The sequence below is a fragment of the Aquarana catesbeiana genome, linkage group LG06 (genome assembly GCF_042186555.1).
Source record: "Aquarana catesbeiana isolate 2022-GZ linkage group LG06, ASM4218655v1, whole genome shotgun sequence".
In the NCBI taxonomy this organism is placed as follows: domain Eukaryota; kingdom Metazoa; phylum Chordata; class Amphibia; order Anura; family Ranidae; genus Aquarana; species Aquarana catesbeiana.
Window position 1 is genome coordinate 194,379,204 of NC_133329.1, and position 13,257 is coordinate 194,392,460.

General features: G+C 43.9%; 1 protein-coding gene across 11 annotated transcripts in view; it reads left to right on the top strand.

Annotated features, from left to right (window-relative positions):
• CLEC16A (C-type lectin domain containing 16A) overlaps positions 1-13,257 on the top strand; it is a 1,646,984-nt gene that overhangs the window by 643,170 nt on the left and 990,557 nt on the right. For all 11 annotated transcript variants that reach the window (XM_073591184.1, XM_073591186.1, XM_073591185.1 and 8 more), the window contains one exon: positions 5,672-5,900. In XM_073591184.1, coding sequence (XP_073447285.1) covers positions 5,672-5,900 — 229 coding nt within the window. The remainder of the gene's footprint in view (positions 1-5,671; positions 5,901-13,257) is intronic.

Below are 13,257 nucleotides of genomic sequence, written 5' to 3' on the forward strand. Positions count from 1 at the left end.
GCTCTACCCATAAAGATTCCACCTCCTCCCTAGCCCCCTCAGTGATGTCATCTCTCACATTCACTTGTACATTATTCTTGATATATAGGCATACCCCTCCCCCTTTTTTACCCTCTCTATCCTTGCGGTATAGGGTATACCCTTGAATGTTTGCCAGCCAATCATGAGAGCTGTTGAACCAGGTCTCTGAAATTCCCACAAAATCCAAATCCTCCTTGTACAACAGTATCTCTAGTTCACCCATCTTGTCCGCCAGGCTCCTGGCATTGGTGAACATGCCACATAGTTTAGACCGGTCGCATATTGTCCTCGTATTGGGTGTTTCAAGATTGCAACTTGGACTTGCTACTATACTCACCTTGCGTTTTTGTGCTTTGGTTAACCTACCACTAATGCCCCCAATATTACCCTCTGGAGTATCTTCCGCGCTGGCTATCACTGTCTCTGGACCCTCCCCCCCATCTCCTAGTTTAAAAACCCCTCTAACTTTTTGGCCATCTTCATTCCCAGCAGATCTGCACCCTCCTCATTTAGGTGCAGTCCGTCCCTTCTATAGTACCGGTTACCGACTGAGAAGTCGGCCCAGTCCTCCAGGAACCCAAACCCCTCCTTACTACACCAGCTCTTCAGCCACTTGTTTACTTCCCTAATCTCCCTCTGCCTCTCTGGTGTGGCTCGATGTACCGGTAGTATTCCTGAGAACACTACCTTGGAGGTCCTTTTCCTCAATTTAGCTCCTAAGTCCCTAAAATCGTTCTTTAGGACACTCCATCTGCCTCTGACTTTGTCATTGGTGCCAACGTGCACCATGACAGCCGGGTCTTCCCCAGCCCCTCCCAGTAATCTGTCCACAAGATCCGTGATGTGCCGAACCCGAGCGCCCGGTAGACAACATACTGTTTGGCGCTTCAGGTCTTGGTTACAGATTGCCCTCTCTGTCCTAAGAATTGAGTCCCCTACCACCAGAATCTGTCTTTCCTTTCCCTTTGCTGCCCCCCCACTCTCACTGGAGGAGTTCTTCCCCTGGCAGCTAGGAGAGTCCCTCAACTCCAGCAGTGCTGGTCCCTGACTGGTTACACCAATGTCACTCAATGGAGCGTACTTATTGGGATGCTCCAGTCCTGGATCGGCCTCCCTGGCACTTCCCCCTCTACCCCTCCTGACTGTCACCCATATAGCTTTGATCGCTGTATAAATGTCAAGTGTCAGATCTTCTGCCGCAATATCGCAGTCCCGATAAAAATCGCAGATCGCCACCATTACTAGTAAAAAAAATATATATAATAAAAATACCATAAATCTATCCCCTATTTTTGTGGACACTAACTTTTTTGCAAACCATTCAATATACGCTTATTGCGTTTTTTTTTTTTTTTGTTTTTTTTTTTACCAAAAATATGTAGAAGAATATATATCAGCCTAAACTGATGAATAAATTTGAATTTTTAATTTTTTGGGGGGGATATTTATTGTAGCAAAAAATTTTTTTTTTTTTTTTTTTTTAAATTGTCTGTCCTTTGTTTATAGCACAAAAAATAAAAAACGCAGAGGTGATCAAATACCACCAAAAGAAAGCTCTATTTGTGGGGAAAAAAGAAAGTCAATTTTATTTGGGTACAGCAACGCATGACCGTGTTATCGACGGTTAACAGAAAAAAGTGACTTTCCAGTCCCAAGATTTAATATCCTCTTTGCAATAACTCCATTATAGTCCTTGTTCTTAAATGTTCCACAAAAAAGTGGAACATTCGCTCATTTGTCTCCTCTCCCCCTCCGGTGCCACAATTGACACCTTTTGGGGGGGGGGTACAGGATACCTGTCTTTTACAGGTATCCTGTTCCCACCTCCGGGAGTCCGGGCCGCGGCCCATGACATCACCGCAGGGCTCCCTCCTCCTCTCCCTGTCGCCGGGCCAGTAGGTAAGAGGAGTGGGGCCTTGCGCATGGCTACACTGCCGGATACCCTTAGCCGCAATGGCGGCGGGAGCACCCGACAGCTGATGGAGCTGCGGTGCCAACATTGCTGGACTCCAGGACAGGTAAGTGTCCTATTGTTAAAAGCCAGCAGCTGCAGTATGTGTAGCTGCTGGCTTTTAATTTTTTTTTTTAATTTTTTAAAAAGTCCTATCCTAAACCCATAATAAAATGGCACCCAAAGGGCATGATGTGGCTAGTGCACTCATGATAACCGACCTTAATGAGTTTATAAGGAAGCCCCTACTCTAAGAGTCAGTCATCTTATTCTTTTCAGTTCTCAGGTGACCATGTAATCTAAGCAATATAAGAAGTAAATAGTATTTTGCTTAATATTGCCACCACATAAGCTTGGAAAGTATAAACACTTACCTGGAGAGCTTTTTCGTATTGTAATTCCTGATAAAATTTCTACTGGTAAAACCTAAGTAGACAAGGTCCACCATAGTGAGCACCACCTCCAGCAGACAACATATTGTCTGATTTTTGTATTTTGTTAAAATTTAAAGGAAAGGTCATATATATCAGATTCCTAGGAGGTGAAGTTCCATTTCTGGAAATATGAGAGAGCCTTACAACCTTAACAAAGACCGAATGTTATGAAAGATACAGGAAAGATCACTGGACTCCCTCCCCATGGGGGAGTGCAAAAAGAAAGTAAGGGTACCAAGCAGCAAGCTATTTATTGGGTTAATTGGTGTATAAAATGAAGAATATACCTCGGAGGAATGCTTCTTCTAATCCACCATGTATTCAGGTATTAAGTTAGTGAGAAAACACTGCAAATCTATGCAATTTAAGCTGGTATCTTAATGCCTCTTTGTTTTGTAAATGGGGAGTTACAAAGATTGTTTCATTATTACACAGTGCAAAAACATGTGTGCACTTTACCCAGCTGTGTGAAACTGGGTACACACAGATTGAAATTCGTCTGGTTTAGCAGGGACCAAACAAATTTCAAAATGTGTGTGTGTGTGTGGCCGGCCCTCCTTGTTCAACAGAAGTCGATGTGTAGATTGACTTATGTCAAACGAGGCTGTTGAAAAACCTTAATTCGATCAGTGGCTGCAGTGCTGTTTGGTGTATTCTGACCGCAAAGGAGAGTTCTACTGTAAGAATACAATAGCACAGTGGGGGGGATTCCTCCATCCACTTGGCTTGTGTGGATGGGGGAATGCGTTTCTACCCAGCTCAAAAAACAATCTCATTGGTTATGGACGTATTTCAAGTCCCCTATGTACACAGATGAGTTACTATAAACATGACTTAGCTTGGCCTTTTAAATTGATGACCTCTCACAAACAACTGTCTTAAATATGCAGTTTACCCAGATTTAACCAAAAGTGCAAACATTTACTCTAATGTACTTCTGATGAATAGTTTCCAGTTTTAGAGTTTTTTTCAGTGGCATGATATTTGATTCCTGAAAAATAATCACTGTTGTAATCATATAGGCCATGCTGGCACTATAGATGCCAGAGGTGCAACACAGCCTGGTGCCACATCTGTTTCACACTAGGGAGACACCATCTTGGAGACCTGTTGCTATATATTCAATCTGACTTTTGTTACTAGAAAGTTTTTAAAATGTTCGAGTTATCCTGCAGATTGCAACCCCTTTGAGGGATGATAACTTGAGAAATATACAGTTTTCCCATAATGGATAAAGACCATAACATTTAGTTGAATAATCATTCAGTGCTAAGGAGAACGGTCAGCAGGCCCCACTGCAGGACAGTGCCAAGGCCCCCAAGAACAGGAATTTCTTTTTCTAGGTAAGTCGATGGAAGACTTCTTTAGCACCTTCACACCTTTTCTAACTTTACTGTAAATCCTCTTTTTACAAATCTTCCATGACAACCCGAAGGTAATCCTGTCCTTGTATAATATATATTTATACTTTTTAAATGCTTAGGGGTGTATTTATAAAAAAAAACGCACAGCAAGTTGCCCAGTGCAAGTGCATGTACATTTGTTCAGTGCAAATGGGACAAAAACTATTAGGGTATTTTCACAGTTGGTTAAATGTTTGTCATTCATTTAAAATAAAATACCACATTTGGTCATTAGATGATGCCAAGTATCCAATGAATTTCTAGTGAACAAATGGGTAATTTTCCATTTTAAATCAATTCAAAAATATTCAACCAGCACATCTAATGCCCTGTACACACGATCAGAATTTCCATCGGAAAAACCTTAGATGGTTTTTCCGACCGGAATTCAGCTCAAGCTTGTCTTGCATACATACGGTCACACAAAAGTTCTCTGAACTCAAGAACGCGGTGTCATACAACACTATGACAAGCCGAGAAAATTAAGTTCAATGCTTCTGAGCATGTGTCAAATTGTTTCCGAGCATGCGTGGGAATTTTGCGCGTCGGAATTGCCACAGACGATAGGAATTTCCGGAACTTTTTCCGTCGGGAAAATGGAGAACCTGCTCTCAATCTTTTGCTGGTGGAAATTCCGCCAGCAAAAGTCCGATGGAGCATACACACGGTCGGAATTTCCGACCAAAAGCTCACATCGGACTTTTGCTGGCGGAATTTCCGATCGTGTGTGCGTGGCTTTAGAGCTTAGAGTAGAACTATAGGCACAACTTTTTTTTTTCATTTTGGATAGAGAAAAGGAAGGTTCTAACCCTTGTCAGATTTTTTTTTCGCCGTCTGTGTTCCATTGCAGATATTTCCTTCACTTCCTGTCCCATAGCCAAACAGGAAGTGAAACAGAATCCCTGCAAATTAAGGGAATTGGGAACCCCCAGTGCACCAGAACTAGTGTCCCCATTGGAAGATTTCCCCTTTATTACTTTTCTGGGGACAACCCAAAATTTGGTATTTTATTTCAATTTCACTCTAAGCCCCCGTTTACATCGGCTCAATTTTGACAGGCCAAATCACATGTCAAATTGGAGCCTATTGCCGACAATACGAGTGTCTTTGCGGCGCCACACTGATTTCCAAAAGTAGTTCCTGCACTACTTTTGGCGACTTCGGGGGCGATTTCAATAGACATCTGTGCACAAAACGTCTTTTAAGTCACCCCCAAAGTCAGACTGAAATGCGGCTTTGAAATCGTGCAAGCTCAGATGAACGATTTCAAAGCCGTGTTGAGTGTGAACGGGGGCTCAATGATAATGGTAAACAGGACAAATAGAGAGGGTAAATCGCCTTAACGGGGGCACAGACAGCAATAAAAACTGACAAGCATTCTAATCCCTCTCCACTCTATCCAAAACTAAAAAAAAAGTTTTGCCTTTAGTTTTACTTTTACTCCATTCACACAGAACTTAATGTATGTGCAGTTTCACTGGATGCATTGATATGCATTTTTGTTTTTTATAAATACAATTAGTGTAATCTTTCTTTTATGGGCTATCCTGGAAAAATTGTGAAAGCGTGTTATTGGTAAGAGTAATATTTTTTTTTTTTTTTTGGAGTAAAACAAAAATTAATATACTTTTATAGCTGTGTAGGGAAGCCTATGTTATTTTATTAGCCTTATTCGGTAAATAGGTCTTCTAGTTAGTACAGAATCAGAATTTACTCCAGTGAAGCCAGAGAAGCACAAGAGGATGTATGGAATATGGCTAAATTCGTACTGCATAGTTTGTAACAGTAAGGAGTTTATTTATCAAAATTAAATGCCTGGCTAATTTTTTTCCAAAATTGTGATTTTTGTTTTCTTCACATAGGCAGATTCCAGCATTCAATATTTCACTAAACCCCAGGAAACTCTAGAGAAATCCTTGGAGATTAACAGACAGAGAGGGAGAAAGAAACACCAAAAGCGGCCCAATTACAAAAATGTTGGGGAGGAGGAAGATGATGAGAAGCTATCAGAAGATATTCAAGAAGAGCTAGATAAAGGGAACCCTGCAGAGAGTACCTCTAAAGGTGCCAAGGGAAGTGGAGATACAGAAGGTTAGACTATACTATACTATATTAGAGTTATATTTCCAAAATGATGGTGGAAGAGCATTGTTGTGTTGGAATAATATGTGGTCTTGTAACCTTTTCCTTATACCCCTAGGCTCAAATCTAAAAATAATTTCTGTATCAGGCTAGACATTGCAAGTCAGCCTGACATAGAGATCACGCCCTTGCCCTCCAGCTGGAGATAATAGGGGTTGATTTTCCAACTTATATGTGGAGATTATAGGGGTTGTAAAATTTAAAATGACCACAAAGCTAGATCACTGCAACTGATCGGAAATCTTGTTTTAAATGGAGAAGTCTTTTGTAACATGTTACACCTATATTTAGGGTGTAACATATTCAGCACCCCCCCTCTTCCCCGTGACAGTGGGCAGGAATTCTTCCCCTCTGCACCCACTGACACATTGTGCGGCTGGGATTTGTGAATTAATGTACTACTGTCTGGCAGCAGGTCAGACAGACTCGTAGTTTCAGTAGACTGCTGATCACCGTGCCATCCATCCATCCATCCATCCATCCATCCTCACTCACTCCAGCTGTCAAAGTGAAAACCCATACAGAGCTACAGGCAGAAAACTGGACGGAAAACAGGAAGGAGCCTGACATTGCAATACTTTGCAGGTTTCTGTAGAAAAAAATAATAAGCCACTTTTTTTTTACCTGCAAAGCTATGTACATTTATTTATGTTTTTGTTAAAAAGAAGGGAGAGAAACCATTCAACCACTCCACAGTTTAGTAATTGCTAAAACCATAAAAATGTATTTGAATGAAAGAATTACACTCACAAGAGCAACAAGTAGCAGATGTATGTATGTATTAGGGTTATGGAGCCGGTATCATGTGGTAATGGACTTCCAGCCTAAGTCACAGCCAGGGGATAGTAGATGGAAAACAGCGTGTGAAGGAATACGGACACATCCAAAACCAGGAAGTGTGGCTGCAACTCTTAGGACCTCTTTAGTCTAACGTCACTCCATGAGCATGCACAGTTGGGAAGAGTTTTGGGTCATGTGTGCCCCTTCTTCAGCTTGATTGCACTGGGCTACCCACTCAGCTTATATAGTCCCACATAAGAAGAACACAAGAGGTGAGCTGAGACCCCTGGAGGCTGAGCACAGCAAGTGAGTTATACACTGGCAAGCCACACCACCAGGAGCTCCGGCAGCCCACAAAGATAGTTACAATTTAATCAATAAAAACTGGTTTGACAAAGGGGGCTGGTCCAGCTATGCCTCTTCCGCTGGACGTGTGACATCACAGCCCAACTATTCAGATGACAGCTGAAGTAGAGCCAAGCCAGACTCAGCCAGCCGATTACAGTTAGCGCCGGTTCACATTAGAAGCGGCACGACTTGCAGGTCGCCTCACCGAGGCGACCTGCACACGACTGCCGCGGCGACTTGCAAGACGACTTCTGTATAGAAGTCTATGCAAGTCGCCCCCAAAGTAGTACAGGAACCTTTCTTCTAAGTCGGAGCGACTTGCGTCGCTCCGATTAGAACGGTTCCATTGTACAGAACGGGAGGCGACTTGTCAGGCGGCTAGGTCGCCTGACAAGTCGCCCCCGTGTGAACCGGCTCTTAGGGAGCTCCGCATCCACATTACCGCTTGCTTGTGTTACAGACTGGATGACATCAGCTGCATGCCAGCAGGTTCCTAGCACATCTCTGCATTCTCCTGCCGATCTCTGCACATCCCATGACCCCATGAAGGGCTTCACTCTTGAGCTTGATTATATACTGATTAACCCTTCTGATGCAATAAGTGCATTTTAGCCTTTTTATTCTTACTTTTAATGAACCCTTTCCTCTACACATAGATGTTGGCACCCTCTTCTGTTCAACTCCAATTTTTTGCTCATTCTCTTTGCAGTTTTAATGAATCTATTCTTTTCCAAGAATTGTATTAAGGTTTTATAACAAGAGAAACAAAGCGGCTGTAGGAAATGTAAGGCAATGGTTTACAACAGGCCAGGAATGGTAAACCTCATGTTACACGCATAGAGAAGCATACATAACCAAAGTATGTAAAAGCAGTAACTAACTTATGTGGTGTAATAAAGATAACAATAGGTTTCTATAAGCCACTGATTAGATTTGTCAGGAGGTGCCTCAGTTTAAGTCTTGACAGTTGTCTATCTTCTAGTAGAAACAAAGATATGGGTAAATAACATGTAACATCAAGTAAACTATGGTTTTCAACAAGAGAATCAGTTAAGTCTTTGGACAAACAGGTAAAGTGAGTTTAAATATCTTAGGCCTTGTTGGCAGTCTCATAGTTAGACTAACAATGTAGATTCAGGACGTTAAAATCAGTCAAACAGTGGGGTAACTGGAAAGGATAAGAGGATGGAGGTAGGGGGAAGAAGGAGTTAAGGAGAGGGAGCGAGAACGAAAAAAAAAGAAGGGGGAAATAAAAATTAACTCTTATTACAGGGGTGTGGATTGTGGTGGCATGGGGTTCATCAGGTCTTGGAAGTGGAACCAGCAGGCCCATGTATGAGTAATTTTGGAGGGCTTATCCCTTGCAATGCTGATCAATTCCTCCATTTCAGCCGTCTGTTGGATGCGGCAGTACCATTCTGTGAGTGTTGGATGAGTTGAGGTGCTCCATTTTGAGGGAATGCATCGCTGGGCCGCATTTACAAGTTAAATAGCTAGGGACTTGTGATATGTGGACTTAAGAAGTGAGGAGTGGTGCAATAAATATTGTGCAGGGGAAAATTCAAAAGTAAAGTAGTAGTAAAGTAGTAGTTACCTCAAAGTGGAAATCCACCCAGAAGAGGAAGCTCCACTTGTTTCTTGCGTGGTCACGATCACCAAGCCTTCATGTAACTGGGTTAGGATTCTGTCCCAGTCCTCGTCAGTGAAATCAAGTTAAAACTGTCTTTCCCATGTCTGGCACAATTTCCTAGCCTTTGGGGTATGTTTGGAAAACGGAAATGTGTACATTGAGGATATTACATGGCATCGTGGTGTATTCCTAGAGCAAATAGCCTCAAAGGGAGTGTGAGGGAGGAACCGGTCATTAGAGGGATTTGGATATTCGAAAAAGTGTCTTAATTGCACATAGGCCTAAAAGGGAAGGACTGGTTGAGCATTTTGGCCTGCAATGTTTCGTAGGACAGAAAAACGCCCCCCCCCCCATGAAAAAAAAGTTCTGCGCATACTTCCTTATATGGGCAGATCCTAGACAGGAAATGGATTGACATACCAAGAGCAAAGTCAGGATTATGCTGAAGGGGAGTCAGTGGTCCAGGGGAGGAAGATATGTTGAAGGTTCTACAGACTAACTGGAAACAGTGCAAGGATGGGCCTACAGTCGGATGATCTTTGTATTCTTGAGGTGTGTGTTAGGAGGGTAGCCAAGGGGTTAGTTTTAAAGGTATAGCCACACCTATGTTCTCCATTTGGACCCAGGTATTTGTTTCCTCGTGAACGTTCCAATCAAATAGCCTTGTTAAGTGACGTGCCAGATAATATTTATAAATGTCAGGCAGGCCTATACCCCCTTTCAGCTTGGGTAGCATAAGTAATGCATAAATAAATGAAGTGATCTTGCGGAGTTTCTACAGTGTCGCTCTGTGTATGACCTCATGGTGGAAATAGTATAAATCAATCAGTGAACCAAAACAAATGATAAAATAAATTGTCAAGTCTCAGTGAATGAAATGGCTAAAGTCCTTGTTAGTAGAACTTCCACCAAAAAACGTGCCTTAACCAAACAGCTCAGTGCTCACAGAACTCTCATATCAATACTGTGAATAAAAAGCCTCATGGACAAATATATGGACTGAAGTGGGTCCAAGCTCCAGACTCTTGAAGTATCGCTAGTATCTCCAGACCACATGCATGAATGAAATAGATAAAATGTCTCCCATGGTGTAAATCGTTTAAAGAATATGTGATTTATTAAAAGACAAATGCTTACAGCAATAAGATTTAAAAAGCGCGTACAGTTAAAACAGCGGCGTAAGATCGCCTCTCATGTTACTTCCGGTCCATGATTCGCTCTGGTCACATGCGTTACATCACGTGACTTCATGATGAAGTCACGTGAAGTCCTGACCTAGTGACGTGACGTAACGCGTAGGGCATGCGGACCGAAAGTAACGTGATAGCGATCTTACGCCGCTGTTTTAACTAATAAGGCATTTTATCTATTTCATTCACAGGTGGTCTGGAGTTATTGGCGATACTTCAAGAGCCTGAAGCTTGGATCTGATCAGCCCATATATTTATCCATAAGGCTTTTTATTCACAGTATTGCGGTGAGAGCTCTGTGAGCCCTGAGCTGTTTGGTGTAAGTTCAACTAACAAGGTCTTTATTCAGTTCATGCACTGATACGTGGACAATTTATTGTATCATTTGTTTTGGTTCACTGATTATTGATTGATTTTATACTATTTCCATCACGAAGTCATACACAGAGCGACACTGTAGAAACTGCGCAAGATTTGATATTTTGTGTATTGTGAACACTTTTGATTTTGCAGCAATTTCCATTTATTTATTTAGTCACACATTTATTTTGAGTTATTATTACTACCACGTAACGCGGGGGATTATTTACTCATTTGTAAGTAACGCATAACTAAGTCTGGGCCGTTTGCAACCCCAAATAAAGAGAGGGCCGACTCTGCAATATGTCGTGAAGAAAATTGTAGGTACTTTGAGAGGCATTGTTTGCATTATATAGAGCAGGGGTATTGAATTAAAATTCATGGAGGTCCGATTAGTAAAATTTTCTTCTAGCAGAGGTCCGAATCGCATTTTTGTGCGGTGACTCTGATTCTTTATTTTGCAGGCACGACAACCCATTCATTTGAATGGGCTGCTGTGCCTACGTTTTCTGCTGCGAAAAGGTTCTGGCACCTTTTTAAAAATGTAGCCGCATGGAAACTGCATAGTGCGTTTGTACTATGCAATTTCCATGTGCGGTAAACCGCACCTTGTATTTCAGTGCATTTAAGAGTCAATGGTAGTCCTGCCCCTTTCACACACCCCCACAACATTTTCCCCCTTCACATCACCCCCCCCATACACACACACACAGCACTGCCCCTTCACATATCCCCACAGCACTGCCCCTTTCGCTTCCCCCGCACAGCACTGTCCCTCTTAACATCTTCACACCCCCTCCACACACACACACACACAGTACTGTCACCTTCACATATCACTCCCAAAGCACTGCCCTCTTCACATATCCCCCCACAGCACTTCCCCTTCATATAAAACCCCCAAAGCACTGCCCCTTTCATATATCACCCCCAAAGCACTGCACCTTCACATATCCCCCCACAGCACTGCCCCTTTACATACCCCTCCACAACACTGCCCCTTTACATATCCCTCCACAACACTGCCCCCTTCATATATCACCCACAGCACTGCACCCTTTACATATTCCCTCACAGCACTGCCCCCTTCACATATCCCCCCGCAGCACTGCCCCCTTCACATATCCCCCCGCAGCACTGCCCCCTTCACATATCCCCCCGTAGCACTGCCCCCTTCACGTATTCCCACCCCACGGCACTGCCCGCTTCACATATCACCCCCCTACAGCACTGCCCGCTTCACATTTCACCCCCAAAGCGCTGCCCCCTTCATATTCCCCCACAGTATTGCTCCCCTTTACATGACCCCCCCATGCACACACTCACACACAAAGCACTGTACCCCCACTCCCCATTCTTTACAGTTCCATGTTCTTTCCTCCCTTCACTCCTACATATTTCACAGAGCGAAAAGCAGGAGGGGGACAAACCTAAACTGAAGACAGAGGCACAGCAGCACTGGATGGAGCGCGGGAGCTGCCAGGTTAACTTTTCATATTAGCAAGCTGGTGATTGGCTGATAGGACCGCCTCCTTGCCCCAGTCCAGAATTGTCCCGCCTCCTGCCGTCCGCTCTGCTAATGATAGCCAAGGAGGCTGAGGACAAAAGCGGCAGCTAAATGGTACGATCACGGAAGTTCAGTTAGAGCAATAGCTCGGGCTGGCCACGGGCCGCCATTTAGTGATGCCCGATATGGGGGAGTATATTCATTTTTATTATGGCCGCCCTTCCAAACAACGAGAAAAGACCTTTGTGTCAGGTTTGGAGGTCTCTTTGAAGATTGCAGAGTATGGGTAAGTAGTTTAAGCAGGGCTCGAGTCCTGCAGGAACGCGGAACGCATGGGACCAACGTTCCTGTACTTTTTCCACATCAGGAACACCGTTCCCGTTAGCAGGAGGGATGCAATCAGTGGGGTGCCACACATAGCGGGGGGGGGGTGTCAGGCCAGGGCTGTATGTCTGTGTGGGGAAAGCAGCTGTAGTAGCTGGGCTGCTCCTTCAGCCCGCGCTGCTCACCGGTCGCCTATTCGATTCAGCAGTCAGGTGAAGGGCGGAAACTACCCAGCTGCCCCATGACTGTGAAGGGGGAAGGAGTTGCAATGGATCCCGAGCCCATCGCCTGATGCTTCCTGCTGAACCAGGAAAAGAATGAGTGCCCACCTGTGCAGCCTCCCTGTGTGCCTGGATAGGAGGAGTGTCAGGGGGCAGACATGGTAAAGACATGGTAGTCAAGCAACATTGCCTCACCAGTGCCCACATTTGTAGGAATACTTGCACCCCACTGAACAGTCACTCCATTCTACTTTGCCTATCAGGATACTGCCAGAATCCCACGTCCCACTTTGCCTATCAGGATTTCTTTATCGTACATCATGGGACACTGAGCCATAGTTATTCACTTAATGGGTATATAGGCACCTTCAGGTGATGGACAATGGTATAGCCAATGCAGGAAGTTCACTCCCCTATATAACCCCTCCGCCTTCCAGGAGTACCTCAGTTTTTTCGCCAGTGTCTAAGGTGTTGGTCACGAGTGAAGATGTGCTCTGAAGAGCTCCAAGCTGTAGAGATCCCATGCTGGATTTAAACAGCCTCCATAGACCAGATTCATCCAAAGTGCCACTAAGGCCAAGGTGGATGGTACCCGGGCCTCGCATAAGAAGAACGAGGTTTTGCCTGTAACGCCTCTCTTTGTAGGGCTGGACCCCAGGACTTTTTTGGTCATGCTACATTACCTAAAGTTTTCCTGAGGGGTGCTCTACAGGTCCAAGGCAGTGGACCCCCTATAATAGGGACCCGGTCCTTGAAGGTTTGCTAACGCAGCCCATCGTGATGGGTGAAATTTGGATCTGTCTGTTACAGTAGTATCCTGCAGTGAGGAAAAGGTAAGGGAAGAAGCCTAGAAACTGTAAAAAGTCCACCTATGCTTTTTTTCTTACATAAGTAAAAATGTTGTCATGCCTAAAGTCTCCACTAGAGGGAGTAAATGCATACCTTA